General features: G+C 34.3%; 2 protein-coding genes across 13 annotated transcripts in view; one reads left to right on the top strand and one right to left on the bottom strand.

The window, feature by feature from the left end:
- Window positions 1-1134, top strand: part of DYTN (dystrotelin) — a 71619-nt gene extending 70485 nt beyond the window's left edge. The window contains exon 14 of the transcript XR_014586201.1: window positions 61-1134. The gene's annotated coding sequence lies outside the window, so the exon portion shown is untranslated. The remainder of the gene's footprint in view (window positions 1-60) is intronic.
- The window catches only part of ADAM23 (ADAM metallopeptidase domain 23), a 75085-nt gene that overhangs the window by 22106 nt on the left and 32821 nt on the right, over window positions 1-20158 (bottom strand). For all 12 annotated transcript variants that reach the window (XR_014586195.1, XM_083842241.1, XM_083842244.1 and 9 more), the window contains exons 10-21: window positions 19112-19183; window positions 16272-16438; window positions 14014-14098; window positions 13139-13229; window positions 11500-11548; window positions 9144-9243; window positions 6263-6334; window positions 5390-5476; window positions 4826-4906; window positions 3217-3267; window positions 2681-2744; window positions 1142-1247 (exon numbers count right to left, since the gene is read on the bottom strand). Coding sequence is in view for 11 of the 12 variants with exons in the window: in XM_083842241.1 (XP_083698367.1) it covers window positions 1142-1247; window positions 2681-2744; window positions 3217-3267; window positions 4826-4906; window positions 5390-5476; window positions 6263-6334; window positions 9144-9243; window positions 11500-11548; window positions 13139-13229; window positions 14014-14098; window positions 16272-16438; window positions 19112-19183 (1025 nt within the window). In the remaining variant the exon portion in view is untranslated. The remainder of the gene's footprint in view (window positions 1-1141; window positions 1248-2680; window positions 2745-3216; window positions 3268-4825; window positions 4907-5389; window positions 5477-6262; window positions 6335-9143; window positions 9244-11499; window positions 11549-13138; window positions 13230-14013; window positions 14099-16271; window positions 16439-19111; window positions 19184-20158) is intronic.

The raw sequence follows: 20158 nt of genomic DNA, 5'->3' as shown, positions 1-20158 counted from the left end.
TTGGACATCATACATTAATGTGAAGTTTAAATTTTTGATTGCATTTTATTTCCCTTGCAGGAGCACAGAACCATAATAACAATCAATAAGATGACGGTGTGCATGAATTTTATCAAAGAATCTACTTTATTTGCTGTTATTTTACATGTGCATTCCTTCAATGGAAGGGTCCCCACTTAAAGCTTCCATCTCTTTCTGTAATTGCCCAGAGTCATACAAACAGCTGGATGAGCGCTGGAAACTGTATTTGTTAAAACTGCAAATATTTTAAAAAGCTCTTCAGTTAGACCATTTTTCTGCATCTCTCTACCGACAAAAAAAAAAAAAAAAAAAAAGCTTTTACACAAATTAGGGTTTTGGTATACATATCAGACCACCACCATTCTTCATATGTACAAAAATCCATTTAACCACTTCTTTCCTTACCTGAAATATTAATTTTCCTATCTGAAATTAATCATGTAACCCAAAATAAAAAATAACACCATGTAACTAACATCAGTCAAAGAGGGAACACACTGTTTAGCCAGTACAATTTTTACGTGTATTCTAAAAAAAAATTCTAAAAAATTACAGAATAGTAAGTAAATCAGGAGAAGGTTAAGCCTACCCATTAATAATCATTGACTTGAAAAGGAAATTTAATCAAATATTCATCTAGCAATGTGCACATACAAATAAAAATCAGCCATTTCCTATATAGCTTGTTCAAATGTCTAATGCTCCTCTCTGGTCAAAATAAAGGTTGGAACAAACCTGAAAGAGCATAACGTAGTAACAGTCTCAGAGCCACTCTAGCAAGCAAACACTGTTAATCTGCAGCCTAATTTATCCCCACCAATTCTGAGGCATTTGTATATTATACATAAACCCGTGACTTTTTGCTGCCTTGTACCCCATGCCGTCTGAGAGCACAAAAATTACACAATATTATCCTTAAAACCTAGAATTCTTTAGAAATGTATTGCTGAGTCACCTGCGGACTTTTCAGAAACAGACATGGAACTTTCTCAAGCTGCAAACCTTGTGAGGTGAATATTCAAAATAATGCTAAACAAACTGCTGATGCATTGATGAAAAAGTAGAAAATATTAAACCAATATATTTAAAAATACCAATTGTCTCTACTAAACGTGCTTACTGTTTGCTACACTGAATCCATCGGTCTCCATCCTTTCCACAGTTTCCTTTTTTTGTGCCTTCTGTATTAAGCTTCTCATAACAAAATTTGTCAGATCCTGAGGACTCTATTGATGAAGAAAGGAAAAGGATTGTACTTTCTAATGGTGACACAAGCGCTTTGAAAACTTGCGTAATCTTTTATTGCAGTTGTATTACTATTATTTTTAACACAAAACTTATAAATCTAACCATTTGTATGTACTGAGATAGCACTTTCCACAGTGGGAACCTGCACAGACAGAACTGCAATACCTACAGATGTTTTCTTCTAAATAACCCCCAGTGTTCAAAATCTGCTCTGAACTTTTATAAAAGTAACTGTGTTGTTTTCTCCATTTGAATTTAACTCTATTTGTTATTTTGTTTACTTCATAACATCTACACATAGTTTTAATCTACTTGTTCCCACTGCGTTTATTCCTGATCTGTATTTCAGGAGATCAAAAATGATATCTATGACATACAACAACACCTGATAGCAACTCAAGGTGTTTCTTTTGTTTGTTTTTTGTGTTTTAGGAGTTCATAGATAAATCAAGGTTGAACAGTCAGAGTGTGATTTCTACTGCTTCTTAGGAGTAAAAATCTGAACTAACAGATTTAAAACCACAATTATTTGCTAACAAGCTCATTTTTTTTCTGAAAATCACTGAAAAAAGGCACCACAATTATATAGAGGATGATAAAGTAAAGTAAAAACAAATAAATGTTATATAATAAATCCCTCACCTCTCACCCCCCCCAAAAAATTAAAACACTCTTGAGTCTCAGATAGGCATAAGCAGCAGTAGCAGTTATAGTTAGACAAAACTCAAGAAAACATTAAGTGCTAGAGTACAGAGCATCCTGATAGGTCTGCTCTGCTGAACTGTCCCAAAGTCATTAAACTGAGTAGTTATCCCCTCTCAGCTGCAAGCAAACCCCATCACAAGTACAATTCTATTTTACTCAATCAGGTTTACATCTAGGTTTAAATTTGTAATATGGATAATTAAATACATACTAATGTATGAATTTTCATAAATATAGGATGATTCAACAAAGAGGGTAGGAGCAGCTTTAGCATGAACCAGTGCTGCGATAAGGGAATTGACAACTGTCATTAAAAGCAAAGCAGCAGCAACAACAAAAAACAACCTAACAACCAAAACCACGTTTGAAACTATAAAACAAAAAAATCCTGAAACCCATTTTTTCCCTGGTAATAGTAACTCAGAGTTGCTAATCTCACCTAACTCCACCAGAGTCCAGCATTTGCTGCCCTGTCTGTGTCTGCAACCACATCAGGTCTGAACAATCTCACTGTCACCACTCCCAAACAAGCATGCAACTTGACATTTTGTTTGGCAATCAAGTCACAGTTTCACACTGTCGTCTACTGTGCAGAAACCTTTTAACTTACAGTAGGAAAAACAAAAAGTAAAACACTAAAAATATAAAACAAAGGCAATAACGAAGTAGAAATAAAATACATTTAAGGTAGTAGAAGTCAACCTACTAGATCCCCAGATATATTTGCACTGATTATCTCTTGTCTTGCATTCACCATTGTAGCAACGGCCCTAAACAAAACACAACATGTTAGCAATGAGAACTGACCACTGTTTCCTTTCATTCTCCTCCCCTGACAAATGTCTTTTGATTTTTGATTCTTCATCCACATCTTGGAGTGTATAATAGTTTTCATGAATTTGGGTAGATGGACCACACATTTTGGCTCAGATTCTCAAAGTCAGTTGGTGTCTAATATGCGCTGAAATTTCAGCAGCTGCTTTGTATCTCTCATTTACATAGTTGTAAAGAACACGGATTATGATTTCATATTCTACATGCAAAAACGTAAAGATACCAAGCAGATCTTACTCAAACTACAAATCATTACTATTCACAGAGTGTATTAAGCACAAACAACACTGATGTCCAAAAGACAATATCTATGTAGAAATACAGAAGACAGGATCTTTACAAAAACAAAAACTTGTATTGGGTCAAATTGTATTAACTGATGTGCAGAGATTTGAGAACATTACATACCTGATTAGAATCACAGGCATATCCATCCTGTTTACGAAGATTTGGTGGACACTGAAAAGGAGTAAAATTTATTTATTTTTTATCATGTGTACTGCAATCCGTCAAAGGATCACATATGGAATATTCCTGGTTTTAAGTGACAATTGCAAAACATACAAAGGAGGTAGATAACATAATTACTGGAGGAATCTTTACAGCTATTTATAAAAATGAAAAAATTAACATCTTGAGCTATAAAATACAAGGTTTGATTCTAACTTTCCGCATATTCCCAATGGAAATTAAGGAGGTGAGGCAAAATAAAAAGCGAAACAGGTGTGCTCAGTAACAGGATATTTCCTTACAAATACTGGGGCCATGTTTGCTTTCATGTGCAACACTGCCACTACATTCTCAGTCCCACTAAGAAAGTGAGAGAACATTTAGCTGTAGCCTACCACCCTGTTGATTACAGAGCCATATTGTATTATGATCATGTTAACTGTCAGGTTTCTCTTGGCATTGCAAAAATTTTTGATACGAACAATTCATTAGCCCCAGAAGCCTCAGATTACTAAAGCTATGAGTACACCAGCATCAGTGCTTTTCTTCAACAAAAAAGGGACTGGTGAAGATTTGGAAAGGGCATGGTGCTGCAATGTACATCATAGCCAATACTTTCAGGACAGCCATTCCAGCTAAAAAAAACCCTTTCTCTCCTCCACTGAGAAGCCTCCACCTACAGAATGAAAGATTTACAATAAAATCTCACCAATAGCTACTATCTGTAAGTGTGAATGTCTCAGAAGACAACATTCAAAGAGGTTACTGTTAATTTATTGTAATCTACAATACAGCCAATGCCCAAAGAGAACTATGAGATCTTATGTCTTCAAAGTTAAGAACCTGATACAGTAGGCTGCAGCGGAGTTATGAAGTTCTTATATAATCTTGGAGCTAAATATTCAGTATTGAAAAGAAACATACATGACCTAACAAGTCAATACTACTGTGAAAATGGAAGATGTGCTGAATGTTAACTATTTAAAAGAACTCAAAATAACCTTTTGTCTGCTCTTTATTCCTGTACTTTTGAGAATTATCCAAGTATTTTCAAGAGAAACGTGTACAATTTATAAAATAATCACGTGTGCATTCTTAAAAACATAGCATTTTATTCCCAATTTGTTGTAATTGTCTATATTTTCTACATTTGCATTTTAAACTGTTTTATTTCATGAAATCTTACTGTTATTAACTCTGAACCCATTCACATCTGCAGTATATTCTTAGTAATTAAACTATAGACAAAGCAGAGAGTACAGGAGGATGTCTGACACCAATATTGTACAGATATAAAAATAAAACTCATGAGTTTTAAAAACCAACCCAAAAAAGTCATATTCTGAGTCCACTAGATTTTGTTTGCTTGCTTATACTGGTTTGTGTTGTTATATTTAAGAACCTTTGTTAGAATTAAAAAAAAAAAAAACACTCTTCCCTTCCCTGAGTACAGTTATTTGAGGGTATATGACAGGACTGATTGTCAGTCTGGGTCTTCCTCTTAAATTGGTGTGAAGTGAGTACAAGCAAATATCAATAATTTGGGCAGAGAGAGTTGCATACGTACCTGGCCAGAATCTCCAGTGCAGAATTCTGCAATATCACATTCATTCACTGCATATCTACAGTCATAGCCTCGTGGAAAAAACTAGAAAATGAAGAATACAGTAAGATAATGTAACAGCAAAATTAAAGGTTCCTGTTTGGAATTACTCTTCGTTTTAATGCTTTTTAAACACTAAACTCGCATATATTTGTGCTTTTTTTGCTTGTCTAACCACAAAACAACACAACCTCAACAGCTATTTCAAAGTGTTGAAAAATGTTCCAGTTTCTTAACCTTTTAAAGGCTAAAATGAAGTATGCAATACTTTCAAAATCTTTTTTTTTCTAAATCTATGATAGATAAATACAAATAAATGTCATTTTTACATGAATATGAATCTAATGCAATTATTATTCCCTTTATATTTGGAGCAGTAACCACTGGAATGTTGTCTGGAATAATAGTCTCAGCCTATATTTGAGTTGTTTCTCTTCATTCTCCATAAATCACACTTGCAACTTTAAAAAGTGCATGACTTCCACAGACAACTGAGAAGAACAATAGATACAATGCAAGAACACTCACAAGACATGATGTATTACAGCAGGGTCCATCACTACAATGAGCTCCATTAGAAAGAGAGCACTTCTTACAACAGTCTGCATAGCATTCCTGAAGAAAATATTAAGTGATCTTTTAAATTTTCAATTTTAAATATTTTTCCCAATCTTTCCAACCAACTATCATGTACCAGCAGATAAAAGATTCACTTTAGCACTGATGACTTGAAATTATCAGCTGAAAATATCCTTTGCAATGCTCAAATCGTAAAGTAAGGGGAAAACGGTGACATACGCGCTATAGTAGTAAGTAGATTCACACTTTCCGAAGCCTCTACACAGGTGGGGAATAGCCTGTACCAATGCATGCTGAGTAGTCAAATTGTGTTAAATGCAGAAAAACAATTAAGGAAATTAATTATATGTGTAACTATAGTTAATTACTAGAACTAGGTCTCAAGGCTATAGGACAGATTTTTGAAAAAAAAAAAGTTCTACAAATATTTCTACATTAGAGAATAAGACAACAGCTTACTCATTGTCTGAACAAAGACACATATCTCCAGAACACTGATGAGGAACCTTACATTCCAGGCACACTATCCAGGAAAAGGAAAGGGGTAAACATTTCCATAGTGCAATGCTAAATATGCTAGGAAACAGTAACTCCTTTTCATTAAAATGACAGAAAGACTGTTCTGAGTATAGACTTTACCTTTGCACTCATTCTCACTGGAAAAAAATATTTTAACAGTCCTTTAATTAATTTTTTCCATAGCAAAAGGCAAAACAGGTTAATTTCCATAACCCCTCCCCCTCTCTTACCAATCATATTAATTATCTTAATGTATTTTGTGAGGCAAACTTGTGGAATAAGATATAAGAACTCTTTACTTGCCATTCGGAAACCACAATCACATTCTTCTCCTGCTTCTACGTATCCATTTCCACACTCAGTAGTTTCAAAGAGCTGAAAGCAAAAGAGCACCCCCAAACCCCCGGCCCCAAAAGTAAGAATAAAAATAGTATCAAATGATTTTTTTTGTCATACACAGCCCATCTCTGCAATGCTACAGACACGCTCTCACAGAGAATATATCCCTTGTTACAGTGATAGGGCATGCTGCATGGCTTTCAAGTGCAGCCAGTCAGAATCGTGCAGACATGAAATACGTACAGCTAAACCACCTGACTGCTAGCCCCCTTTAAGAGAATATTCACCCCAGAAAAATATAAACTGAGACAATAAAATAATTCTCATAGTGGTAACATTTGAACTTCATTCCAATGTCATGGACTTGCATAATTTGACAATTCCTTTAAGAAAACAGTCAGTAATATGATCTCTAGGATCTACTCAGGTACCCATACTTGCTCCTGCAATTACCTTCCGTCTATTCCAGTGTAATGTGTTCATGCATGAAAATAATAACACTAAGAAATACTACTAAAACTACCTGGGCTACTGTGTGTCTTATTAAGTTGGAATAACATAGATAAATATAAATAGTGCTAAGCAGTTACTCCCAGGACCAGATAAATACAATATAGATATATTCTACAGTTCAGGATGAAAATTAAATGAGAAAAACAATACATTCCCCAATTAATAACCAGGAAATAAACTCTTCAGTAATTCACAAATTACACCATGTTTTCTGATAGTGGCAAGAAAGAAAATCTAAGAATAATTCTAAGTGTAATATTTTTTAAAAGGTAAATCAAAACTCTTGTCGACCCCTAAGCCTAGCGCTGGACTAAAATCTCAAGGCTCTTTGTATTATTTTTGGTTCTGCTGTTCTAAGGGACAGTTAAGACATTGTACATTAAACCACGACAGGAGTCAGTAATTTTTGTTTACATTTTCTTACATTACAGTGTTCAACTAGTTTATTCTTATTGCATTTTTTTTCTCATGTCCATTTTACATCTTTCCACTCACTCCCTATTCTCTCTCTCTCAGAACACTCACTGCTAGTAACAACCTGGTAACAGCAGGTAACAACAACTGGTAAGGTCTGATTGGTAAATTCTATTATAATCAAAGTCAGGCAGAGAAGAGCTTAATCGTCTAAGATTGCTTTAGAACTCCTTTAAAAAAAAAAAAGGAAAAAAGAAAGAAAATAAAAAGAGGAACAATATCACCTCATTAAAAAAAAGAAAATATTTTCCTTTTGTTGCATAAACTCCATAGATAATCAACAGCACCTGTAATTTTGGGTGCTGGATGCAAAATTAAACTGAAACAATAACCATATGTACTTTTCTTTAGTAGCAATGTCAACATGATTGAGAAAACTATTTTTTCTTTCTCTATAAGCCATTGTTATTTCTGTGCTTCTGTGGAAACATCAACATCTGATATTCTGAACCTGAAATTCAGTTCTCTATCAAACAGACCTGGTTATTTGACCTGTAGCTGGTAAGATAATGCAAAGGGGTCAATCAGAGAATTTCAAGAACAAAAGCAAACAAATTTCCTGTGGCATTAAACGGACACCATCAAATGTTCATATGTATCACAGACAAACTAAAAAGCTCAAATTAAAAATGACATCATGGTGACTGCTTAACACAACTACATTTTAATTATCTCAAGATTAAGTACGCTATTTTCCACCTCACTTACCTACCTCCAAATAATAAGACTCAAAATGATGTATGATTTTTTCCCCCAAAGACCTTTGATTTTGAAGTTGTGAAACACTAACACAGATAACATATAAAGATAATTCAACCATTCTCCTGGGACCACTTTCATTGAAGTAAACTGCACTTTTATTCTGTATGCAATTTGACAATTGCTTCCCATTACCTTGCTAGACAATCATCACCCTATTTTAATCACAAAAAATGAAACTTTTTCTTTCTCCCCACTTACTCTTTTCTGTAACAATTCTGTCACTCTTATTCTGCAAGCAAAAACTGCTACCCTAGGAAAAGATTAAAAACACTAACAAGCACATTTTTTTTAGTTAATTGTGCAAGGTAATGGTCTCCCAAAGGATACAGCACAGCAAACAGAACAGTCTAGTACTCCATGCTGTATTAAATTCTACAAGGACAGCAAGTTTGACATTGTCATTAAATAGTGTATTAATACTTTGGATTGATCTTACATTGCAAAAAATGCCACATGGAGTATTTTTACACTACTTAGCTGCTTTAGAGGAATGTCATGCTCTTATCGCTTAGGCAGAAAAAAAAATGACCTTGATTTTTTTTTTTTTTTTAAGAAAAAAAAAGGAATGTGGATGGTACAAGGAAACTGTTATAAATTACAAACTTTGTTAGCTCTGTACCTGAAATAAAATGAAACGAACTTCAACAATACTGCTACTGCCTATATGATGTAAAATCTGTTGATTTGCCAATTACCACATTAGGAATTAAATTCCTTTTAACAACGTCAGGTGAAGAGCCCAAGAATAGAGTGGATGTGGAGCATGTGCTATACAAACTCAATTCTGGATTTATTTTGCACTACTTTCAGATTAATAGGTAGAGCATTTATTCTAAAATGGGATGTATCTAGCTACACAAATCAACTGCAAGATTTGTCATTATTTGAGCATGAAAAAATAATGGAAAACAAGTTGCATGATTCCTCAAGATTATTTTTAAATGTTATGGATGAACATTCAGCTAATTACAAGTAACCTCAAGAAAATACCCACACAGATATTTTCACAAATCTGAAAACAGATGGGTGTTAGTGGAACAATTGCATTTTCATTATAATGTGTTGGTAATCACCACCTCTGCTAAACATTTATTACCTTTGTTGGCCTGTTGAAAAGACAAGCACCTCCCCCACGAAGTAAAAATTCTTTGTATTCTGCAATGCTGCACTTGGAGAACTTCCTGGAATGATAAACCCTAAAATAGCAAAGAAGTAGCTGAGTAAATGCATCAACAGTTACTGGAAGAGGGCAGAGGGGTCATAACATTTTTTACACTGTAAATCCCTGTTTCTTACAGCCACTGTGTATGTCAGTTCAGATTTACATCTCAAAGAATAAAATCAGAACAAAATAAAAGGAGTTTCAGAACAGTTTGCACTTTTGTATCTCTATTATATAGATCCATGGTATAGGATACCATGGTCTTTGAATCTTCTTAATAATATGAAACCACATTATTATAAAAAGCTGCTATGCACCCTCTTGATTGCATGCATAATCCATTTTTTTTATGGTTTGTTTTCCCTGCAGCTTCAGTTTAAAAAATGGGTTATGTTCCTGATCCCTGTTTTCATGCTAGGGTTTTTAAACTGTTCAAGTCATCTGATCCTGTTAATAAGGTTAATTTTTTAAAGCAAAAAGAATTTGTAGCCATTTGTAGCTGTACAGGGTCAGAATAAATAAAAACAAAACAAAAACAAACAAGCAAACTTTTCCCAAATCTCATCTCTGATTTTGGCCCAGAGAAAATGCCCAGGAAGGTGTGCAGAACAGCAGTGTACTACTATTTACAGAATATTTTTCCAGCTTCCAACAATTTTCTGCTCGAGAACTTGCTTGGGAAGCCTTGTTTAGTCTTATTTAAAAATCTTCATTGTATTTTCTCCCATGAGTTATCCCAAACTCATTTAGCATCTACAAGGAGCTACAGCAGGATTTTCTCAGCTTAATTATAGACTGGTACAAGAACAATTTTCATCCTGATTGTTTTGCCACCTATTTGTCAGGCTTGTTTCACATCTCCCTAGTTCTTACACCATAAGACAGTAATCATTTACTATGCTGATTATGATGACTTCTCTCCGATCTCCTGTTCCCCATATCTTTCCCGTTCTGATGAAAACATATTTTATTAGTCACTTCTTATATAGAAACCATCAAATAATTTTAATAGCCATGTTTTGAGATCTGGGAATCAGAACTATTCACACACAAAGATGGGGGTAACAGTGCCGTAAGGATGTTCTCCATTCCTTTCCCAAATGTTATTGGAAAAGGATGCTTTGCTTGACTGCTATTGAACTGACATTTCCCCATTGAATTATTGTGTTAAAATAAAAGGTATTTTGGTACTGATGGATTTAAGTGAAAGGCTTTACACTGCAGCAATTTACCTATTTCATTCATTGCTTCTTTTTCAGCTTCTGGGTGACTATAATCTGCTCCTGGCAATTTTTTTTACTGTTACTTTATCTGCAGAAGAGGTTTGTTCCACAACATCTTCTACTGACATTTCTATCTGAGACAGCTACTTTGATGAGTTCACCATGAGAATGAAGCTAGTATCTATTCTGATCCATGCCTTACTTCATATTACGGAAACAAACATTCTGTAATTCTCTGCTGCACTCATAAGGTGGCTGGCAAACGCAAGCCCACAGGAAAGCCACACAATAATTCTACTGCAGAACCAATTTCCAGATATCGTATGTGAACAAACTAAGCTCCTTCTGTCTTATTTATAACTAATTTTCTCCAGGATTTTTGCAGCGGGAAAGAATTTTGCAGGAAGGGACCTTAGGACTCAAAAACCTATGTTTCAGAAGTTCTCTTTTTCTGCCCAATTGCTTACAATAGAAAGAAAGAATACAATATACAGAACCTTTGGCAGTGTGTAGAGGGCAATGGACCTTGGTCTTGTCCTATATAGATATACTTCCCCCTCAGACTTCAACGACTGTTTAGTTAAGGACTGAGAGCACTTGCTGAAAGCATTCAGCTTTCTACTTTTATTCACTTGAACAGAAGAAGAGAGATCTGCTCATTCAAAATTAGAATTTTGAAGGAATTGGAAAAAATAATTAAAATTATGAAGAAAATAGGAATATCACTTATCAAAACTGTATTATGATGCTTTTCACCTGTACGGAAAAAGTATGGGTTTATTTCATTGAAAATGTACATTCTTTACTTTTGAGTCATTTTAAGTGTAACAAAGCATTAGAGAATAACACTCCCTTGAACTTCAAAATCTAAGATTCATGAATATCTTCCTAAAATGGCAATAGCAAAGAAAAATAGAAAAGGATAAACCAATTAGCTAAATGATTGGGCTGCTAGATTTTCAATTATTGGTAATAAAACACATGGACAAAGTCCAGTACATAAATATTTATGTCATAATGTAAACTATGAACTCATTCCAGAGCCCTCAGTTACTGTTAGGACTTACCCTGTTTCCTCCATGATGCAACCACCCCAGGATTCAGTGCAGTCACACTCTTCTCAGACAAGACCAACATACAACAGAAAAGGAAACCAGTTATAAATATGTTTACAATGAAGTACTCACTATAACTAATGGACCTTGACTAATTATACAAAGCTTAGCTGATTGCATCGCTGTACAGCCCTAAAAACCAGCCCACTTGAAGAACTGTTAATATACTTACAATGAATGTGGTCATTTCACATTCTTATATGTGCACATTCTTGACTCGACACTAAGTTTCAGGCAGTATAAAAAGCTAAAAATACCTGGCAACATTCTTCCCTACATGCTCTCAAAACAGGCAGCACAAGGCTCTGTGTAGTACACGATACTGATGATTAAAAATGTTCCCACTTCCTCCAACCTAAAATGTGTACAGAACACCGTGAAGGAAAATTGTTACAGGACAGGCTATATTTTTTTCCTCTTTGTCATATAGTTATTAATAGCAATATGTGAATCAGCCAAAAATTCATTAGAAAAAGTAATTAAGTGAAAGTGGATTTAGTTTACTTACAGCTATAGCATGTAAGTCAACAGTGACAAAATTCATAAAATAAAACCAAAAGATCAATGTATTATGGTTGGTAAAACAGAAGTTATAAACTACCCATAAAAATCATCTACCAAAGAAAGAACGTCTTAAAGATTAACATTCTGTATTCTGGTTACTGCACTAAATCTATGCTGTTCCTCAACAGAAAATACTCACAATTATTTCTATGGCTATTTCTCCTCTATCCAGGTCTCTCATTAATCTTCCTCTATAAAGGGTATCTAAATAAGGAAACTAAGCTAGCATTTTAAAAATCCTTATATCCTACAGACAAAAAAATATTGATTTCCACATTAGATGAACTCTGCTTTATCCATAACCAGAAAACAACAATGTAGAAAACAAAATATTTTAGCTATTTCCAAGCTTACACAGTTCAAAAGTGATGCTTTACGAAACAACACTCCCTTCACATTGCTTCCTAATTCACAGATTTCTGAAGTGATTCCAAAATAAAGTTGCTACTATCATTCACAGTTTCACAGAAGAAACAGAGAGATAACGTAGCCAAATTGCTTACAACATACAAGTGGGGAAAAAAAAAGTTCCTTATTCCCCAGACAGGCTTTAGCAGCAGCTTTTGTATCAACACCCCACATGTGTTAAGGCCACATCAATCTAATCCAGCTGTGAAGCAGCCAGATACCAAGTTGAACAAATGTCAGTAGGTTACAACTTCTTACAGTTTCTTCAGTTATAAATAAGGTGTTTTTCAAAAAAAAAAAAGAGTAACAGTTCTGTAGGAATTACAGATTATGTTATAATAGGTAAGGAATTCTGAGTTAAACTGATGTTGTTTTTACATTATACCTTTGAATGTCAGTTATGAATCTAACCTAAGTTGGGACATTGCTGAGGTCATTGCAAAACGAGCGCTGAACTGGTGGCTCTCACTTTGGTTAAACTGAAATGTTTTCGGTTATATTTCCAAAAATAAAATGTCTTTTTCTATGGTTAAAAGTTTCGTGTTCATTTCGAATATTATAAAGGAAGAGTATTTATAGATTTAGCTAAGGAGGACAAAAGGTGACTCCATGTACATACTCGGTTTTCTGGCAGCTGGCTCCCACTGTATTCCAAGGTTCTGAGCAAGACTTTGTGCTAATTCCTGTGCCATGGCCAATGGGAGGCCATACTGCATTTGAAGAGGAAAGCAAATTAAAAAAAAAAAAAAAAGAAGAAAGAAAGCGTAAGAGTATAAGCTACTGTAATGAATATTATCCCAGCTCATCCTGGCTTACCACATACCTACTACATCACAAAGTAATTCTGTCCAGCCAATCACAATTCTGTGTGCATATAAAGAAAACAAACACAACTAAGTCTCTAATGGAAAAATCTTCCTCTTATTCTGAGGGAATCCCTGTCCAATGGTCAACCTACAGAAAGGAGTCTGTTTCTTACTGTATAGGCAACACAGTTTTTGTGTAATATGATTAACCCACATCAAAATGAGATTTTCATATTAGATTTAACACTATTCTGAGGATAAAAATATTACTAAGAAAAAAAAATCAATACTAGCTTTAATGGTTTTAGCTTTTAAGCTAAAATAAATTAGTAATGGCTACATGCCATCAGCACCTCAGAAGATCAAGCCTCTTACAGTGAGAAAATCCCAAACGAGTTTCAGTGCTACATTTCAAATTCTTTAGTCTGAGATTTTTGGTCTGTATTTGACAAATATGTAAAAAAAAAAAAAAAAAAAGTTTATGATACTCATGACAGTATAATGCAGACAGAACAAATTAATCTTAAAAAGAAAAATATAGTTAGCAGTACTATAGTGATTGCCTGTGAGATGTCTTAACTTTTCAATATGCAAATTATCTTTAAAGCTCTGAATACTGTAACGTATTAATTCTATAGTTATAAAGTAGTTTCTATTTTACTTCATTTTAGTGGTGGTAAAAGATTACCTCATTCACTCCTACTCCTCTGGTGACAGAACAAACCCCTCCAAAGTAACTTAAGCTGCTCCTTTTGTAATGAAATGTCACATTCCTTATGAACAAATAAAAACAAAGTGAAAATAACTAAGATTGGGCACCAAGAACTTAATGAAAGATTAAACTTTCACACACATTACATGCACATTAATCCTCATCTAACATCAAAAGCTATTGTTAACAGAGTAAACTCATGAAAAGAGTTAATACAACCAAAGTATTATGTTTATCTTGTAAAGTCAGTATTAGCCCCAACCCATAAACAAGCCAACCAGAAATAAGCCAACCAGATTCCTAAGAAAATTCAGTAACAACATTTTCTTTAAAAAGATAACAATGAATATATTCCAACTTATCATCTGTCAAGAAGGAATTCTGTACTAAAATGTATCAGTGTTAAGAATTTTTGAAATTATGGTCTTAAAGCAAAATGATTCAAGTTTCAACTCCTACTTCAGATGATCCAATGACTTAACTATATTTGTGGCCCGTCATGGAACTCACTCCAGTATGTCCATGTCTGTCTTATTGCAGTGGGGAGCCCAGAACTGGACCCAGCACTCCAGCTGTGGTCTCAGCAGTGCTGAGTACAGAGGAAGGATCGCCTCCCTTGACCTACTAGAGATGCTCTACCTAATGCAGCCTAGGCTAGCTTGCTAACGCCATACAGAATTAGTTCAGTAAAAGTAATTATTTATATCTAGATATTATTGTCTCAAATTTGGTTATCATATGAGTGCACTAACATTAGTTTGCTGGATCTCTTTCATAAAACTGGCTGCTCGTAAGAATGTCACTTCTACTTTTTATTTTGAAGAATACGAGTGCTTCAGAACACTGTGGGAAAGATCTTACCCTAACTATTTCTTTGTTAGCTTTTGAGCAAGATAAACAGCAAAAGGAACAAAACTGACAATCTACCAGCATGTACTCATAAGGTAGAATCTTATCAGATACACTGAGATATCTTTAGGAAAATCAGGCCCAGCCTTCACCTATTATCCTTTCCAGACTTGATTTTATTTTGAACACTCTCATCTTTCATTCCAAACAGCAACTATGATTTCATCTTCTTTGGAACCTCATCCTGCAGCACCACTAACTTTTATTTAATTTCTTCTAGTCATTTTTTTCAGAGATTTTTTACAAAATAACATTTAATAGTAATTTTACAATTCAGTTACTCAAGTGAAGAAATTCAGGCAAGATTCCTGTAGCACTCTTCACTCACTTATCATTGTTAGAAACAGAAATATACTTTACATTTACAAAAGAATCTTGCTTCACAATCATATAACACTTAGAGAATTGGAACATCTATTCAGCAAGGGAGACAACACATGCAAAAAATAATTAAAGAGCACATCATCAGCGCTTTGCATATCTTATAAGACAAAATTAGCATTGTATTGCAATGCCTGTATTAAGACAGTGCAGCTATGGCAGAGGCTGTAGGAAATTCTTCATCCCCTATCTTTATCTTCCCTTGCAGAAGTAGAATGATAGGAGGATCTCATACAAAAGATTTGTCATTCCATCCTCCGTAGCATGGCTAGGAGAAGGCTCAAAATCTTTACGCTACACAGGGGAACACACTTCTTCCTCCTCTTTGATTACAATGCTGTGAATTAAAGTACAATTAAAGTACACTGTTACTTCGGGTTGATGATGAGTCTAATGATCTAAGTGGAATTTCCCTCAAAATGCAGTGTCTCACATGACAGAAAAAAATTCATTTTACCTCTAAAGGAGGAGACCTTCCATTAATAAACGTCACTGCAGCTGAATGACGTATGAACAAATATGAACAAATGACATATGAACAAATACAGTAACTGGAATGCTCTTGTGGCAACACATAATACTGTCAGCTCTGCCCTCTCCTGCTCTTTACTGGAAAAGCAGTACATTATAGATGATTAGCAAAACTAAGTGTCCTTAAGGGCGCATCAGGAGACACTTCAAATATGTGACACTGTCTCCAGGTTGCAAAAACATTAACATTTTATTTTGCATATATATATAATCAACAAAACCATGGTAGATACTACACATATTAAAAATAGACTAACACATTAAAAAATAGATTGAACTTGCTGAGGAAGACAGGTGTTAATGTAATGACTACCAAGCAAAAAAGTAAGCAATAAGAGACAGGTAGACAAAACCAGTATACAGAAAAGCATATAAAACTGTAACAGTCTCAGTCATTGTATAATAGTACATACGAGAGGAGGTGCACAGCATCAGCATGCTGTTTGATGTAGTGTTGTCGATATTTGGAGAAATCATGAAGCATCTGCAGTGGGTCAGGGTGAATATTAATACGATCTCTGTCTGTCCAAGTTTCCATAGCAATAAGGATCACCCTGGTGTTCAGCTGTTCCTTGTATATCTGAAGGCAGAGACAGGACAGGCACAGGAGTAGAACACTGGGTCAAACATGCACAGTTAGCCAGTAAGAGTAAAGCGGAAGGACAAGAGGGATAAATCAGGAGGGAAACACGGGAAAACAGTTAGCTGGTAATGCCTTAGATTTCCTAAAAGTTAATAATCCAATCAACCTAACTTTTGTTTTAGATGAAAAAACAAACAAACAAGCAAACAAAAAAACTTTTTTTGAGTTATTCCATTTTCTTTATAATTCTCATGTCAAATGATTTCAATATTCATTTTTGCACAAAACCTGTATAAAAATCAGCGAAGTAGAAATGGAAACGTACACAGGATGATCTCAAAGAAAAAGAAAAGATTTCAAAAACGAAGGAAAACCAAAGCCAACTCTTCAAGTCAAGATTAAGTAACTTCTCAGTTTTCTCCAATAGATGCAAACATTAAGACACACAAAGCTTGATTTTCATTTACATTATGATCCCTTTATGCCACTTAAGCAATGTGAGAATTAAGAATATTAGATTTTACATTAATTTTAATGTCACTGTAGCAGGATGCAAGTAAACGACAACCAGTCCCTAATAATTACAACCAGGCCCTAACAATTACAAGACAGCTTTAAAATATCATTTTTAGCTTTGTGCGTGGTATTTGCTACTGAAATAAAACAGCTGCTCACTTTAGGATCAGGACATAAGATGCCAAATTTTATTAATTAAGGTTACTGCAGATCTATGAGAGATAGATTCTTTACCTATAATAGACAGTCTGCTAATCTGAAGTATTTCATGGGACATGAAGAACACTTACTGACCAAATATGCTCAGTTATGATTTGAAAAGCTTTTACAATTAATCCATTAGCTACTTGATCTACAAAATATTCAAAAGTTACTTGGTCATTTCCATAAGGCACCACATTTAAAATGTTTTTATTATATTTTTTTCCAAACCATACCTGCACTACACAATGTGAATTGCAAATATCCTCCTGCAGTTATGATAGATATTTATACCGAATAAATTAACACTGGCTTGCACCCTACTCTTTTATGTCAAGGCAGCTTTATCCTTACTAAAAAAAAAAAATAAAGTCAGTGCATAATATTCAGCTTGGAAGAAAAGGCAATAAACACAGTAAAATGAGAGAATAACCAGACCAGCTCAGTTTTGTCCAAGAACTTTTAAGGAAAAAGAATACTAATATGCTTTGGTGTGAGGGAGGCAGGCTGAGGACATACCCACAGAAATGGTTAACTACCTGAAAGAAATCAATGAAATTAAAACTCAGAAATTACATATGGCTGGATCAATAAAGCCCTCACTTATGTTTGCTGAGATGAAAACTATACTTCCTGAAGTGAACAGGAAGGAAGGGATGGCATAGAGAGCAGAGAAACTGAAAGTCTCTGAAAGCCAGTATCCTTTTCCCTGTAATATTCAGTAAGAAATACAGCTAGCTTCTTATGAACATAAGGGAATAACAAGGCAGAAATCCCTGCTCCTTTTCATGCTCCATTTAAAGAAAAGGCCCCAAGGGCATCATTTTGAAAGATCTCTATGACTGGACTGAATTCTACACTGGAAAGAAGCTGAATATTTCTAAATATACACATGGCAAAGAAAAACTGAAAAATAGAAGGAATAATCAGAGAAAGGAAAAATAGTTAAATAGTTGTTAAAATGCAGCACAAATACGAAGAAATAATGATCAGATAAGAAAAAGATGAAGCTACCGCCTTTTCTTTTGAAATGTGCAATATGAATTGTAGCAATATTATTTCTATTATTTATATTTAGTATTTTCAGATGGTTACACAAAACTTTTCTAGTTACCACTTCCAGTATTTTGTGTATTCACCTAAATTTTCAATATATGTAATACTTTATATGTAAGACATTAAATACAAATACTTTATTGCTTCCTCCAAGCTAAACAAGCTATTGACAATATTTTGCTTTGAATCTTATCACACAGTTCTATTGGTATTGATAACATTACATGCAAAGGGGACTTTTGAGTCAGAATTTGGGTAGTCTGCGTTCATCACTACCAGAGAATCCATCCTGCTTTCACTACTAACACAGCTCTGAAAAGAGACAAGGTCAAATTTTTCCAACAAATCTTACCTTTAGTTTGTGTGCTCTGTGTAAAATTACTCTAGTCACAAACACAAGTATGGTATCTGTATCAGTGGTACCCATTTATGATGCACTACAACGTGATTTTAGTTTTAAGCTATACAGATTTATAAAGGAGAATTTTTATTTACACCTTCTATTTTTCTCGAAATAGATATGTGTATCCTTTGTGAATTACACTTGCAGCTTCAACCACTTTAGGTTAGTTTTACTTCATGAATCTAAACTTGATTACATCTCATTCTTAAGCACTGAATAATGCTAAAAGCTCCTTCAAGTTTGAAATCCACCCTGCCAAAGGTAGACTCTGAAGGTGCAAGCTTTGAGAAAAATGCCAAGAAAAATTTGGTGGTTTCTTACACACTCACCCCAGGCTACCTTTCTGCAGAGAAGCTGGAAATGAGTTTTAAAATGCAATTTTTATAGCTGCTCATTTTCTTTTTATCAGATATCTGCTAATGTTAACTTTTTAAATACAGAACTAAACTAATTAAATTAGTGATACCATTTTCCAAAGACAAATTGATACTTACAGCATCTACAAGGTTTACCACAGATTTTGCAAAATTGTTCGTGTATGCATTTGAAGAGCGATGCTTTTTGAACTAAAAGGAGAAGAAAAAATAGAACACAGTAAGAACTTAAATATTTATTACTAATTCATTATTTTTACAGCAAAGAAGTAAAATAAATATTTTAGGAAAGACAAAGGGACAAACTCAAAAACTTTGCAGATCACAGCCTGAATCTCATATTCAAGAATCCCTGGAAAATTTAGGAAACCATGTCTGCCAGACAGCCTTTCACATCTGTTAAACAAACATTTAGGCACAAAAAATATCCTATCTAGAATCAGAGTTCAGGTGTTCAAGACAAAATTCAAGGTAAACTCATTGCCTGTAGAGCTCATAAACATGACCTCATGAGAGAATGCTGGCCCACCAGACCCTTCTATTCAAAGTCAATTTTTTCCAAAGACATGCTATAGTATCTGAGCATGAATCCGTGACTTGAGAAAAACTGTAAAGTTAAAAAGGAAAATTGTATTATGCTATGATTTGCAAACAGGAAAAGTAAGTCTTCAAAAATTCATAAAAAAGGAACAAAAAAATGCATAGAACAAAGAATGTAACAAATCTTCACAAAAAATATTCTTACTAATTTCAGCTACTGGTTAAAAACAGCATATGGCATTACCTAATGAGCAATATTATCAAGTTCCACGAAAATGCCAGCTATTCCCACTCTGAAACATGGTACCTCAGAGTCCTTGAAACAAGAGGGTCTAGACTCTTCTCTGAGCATCTCAGGAGTTACTCCCATCAAGAGAAGTTAGTTAGATGATCAACTACCTTCCTAAACTGGAATTACAGAAAAAAACTCCCTGGTTTCCAGAATTACAATTGGAGTCAAGGTGAAATTAAACTTGAAAGACAGCTATACTTTTAAAATTAAATAATCTGTATTTCTCAAATTGAAAGTCAAAAGAGTGTTATCAAGAAATACAACACCTCCACCACATTAGATAACATTTTTTCCACCTCTGTAAATTCCAGTTATTTTTGCACAAGCAATCTAGT

Source organism: Anser anser (assembly GCF_964211835.1).
Source record: "Anser anser genome assembly, chromosome: 6".
NCBI lineage: Eukaryota > Metazoa > Chordata > Aves > Anseriformes > Anatidae > Anser > Anser anser.
This window is presented reverse-complemented; position numbering and strand designations above follow the sequence as displayed.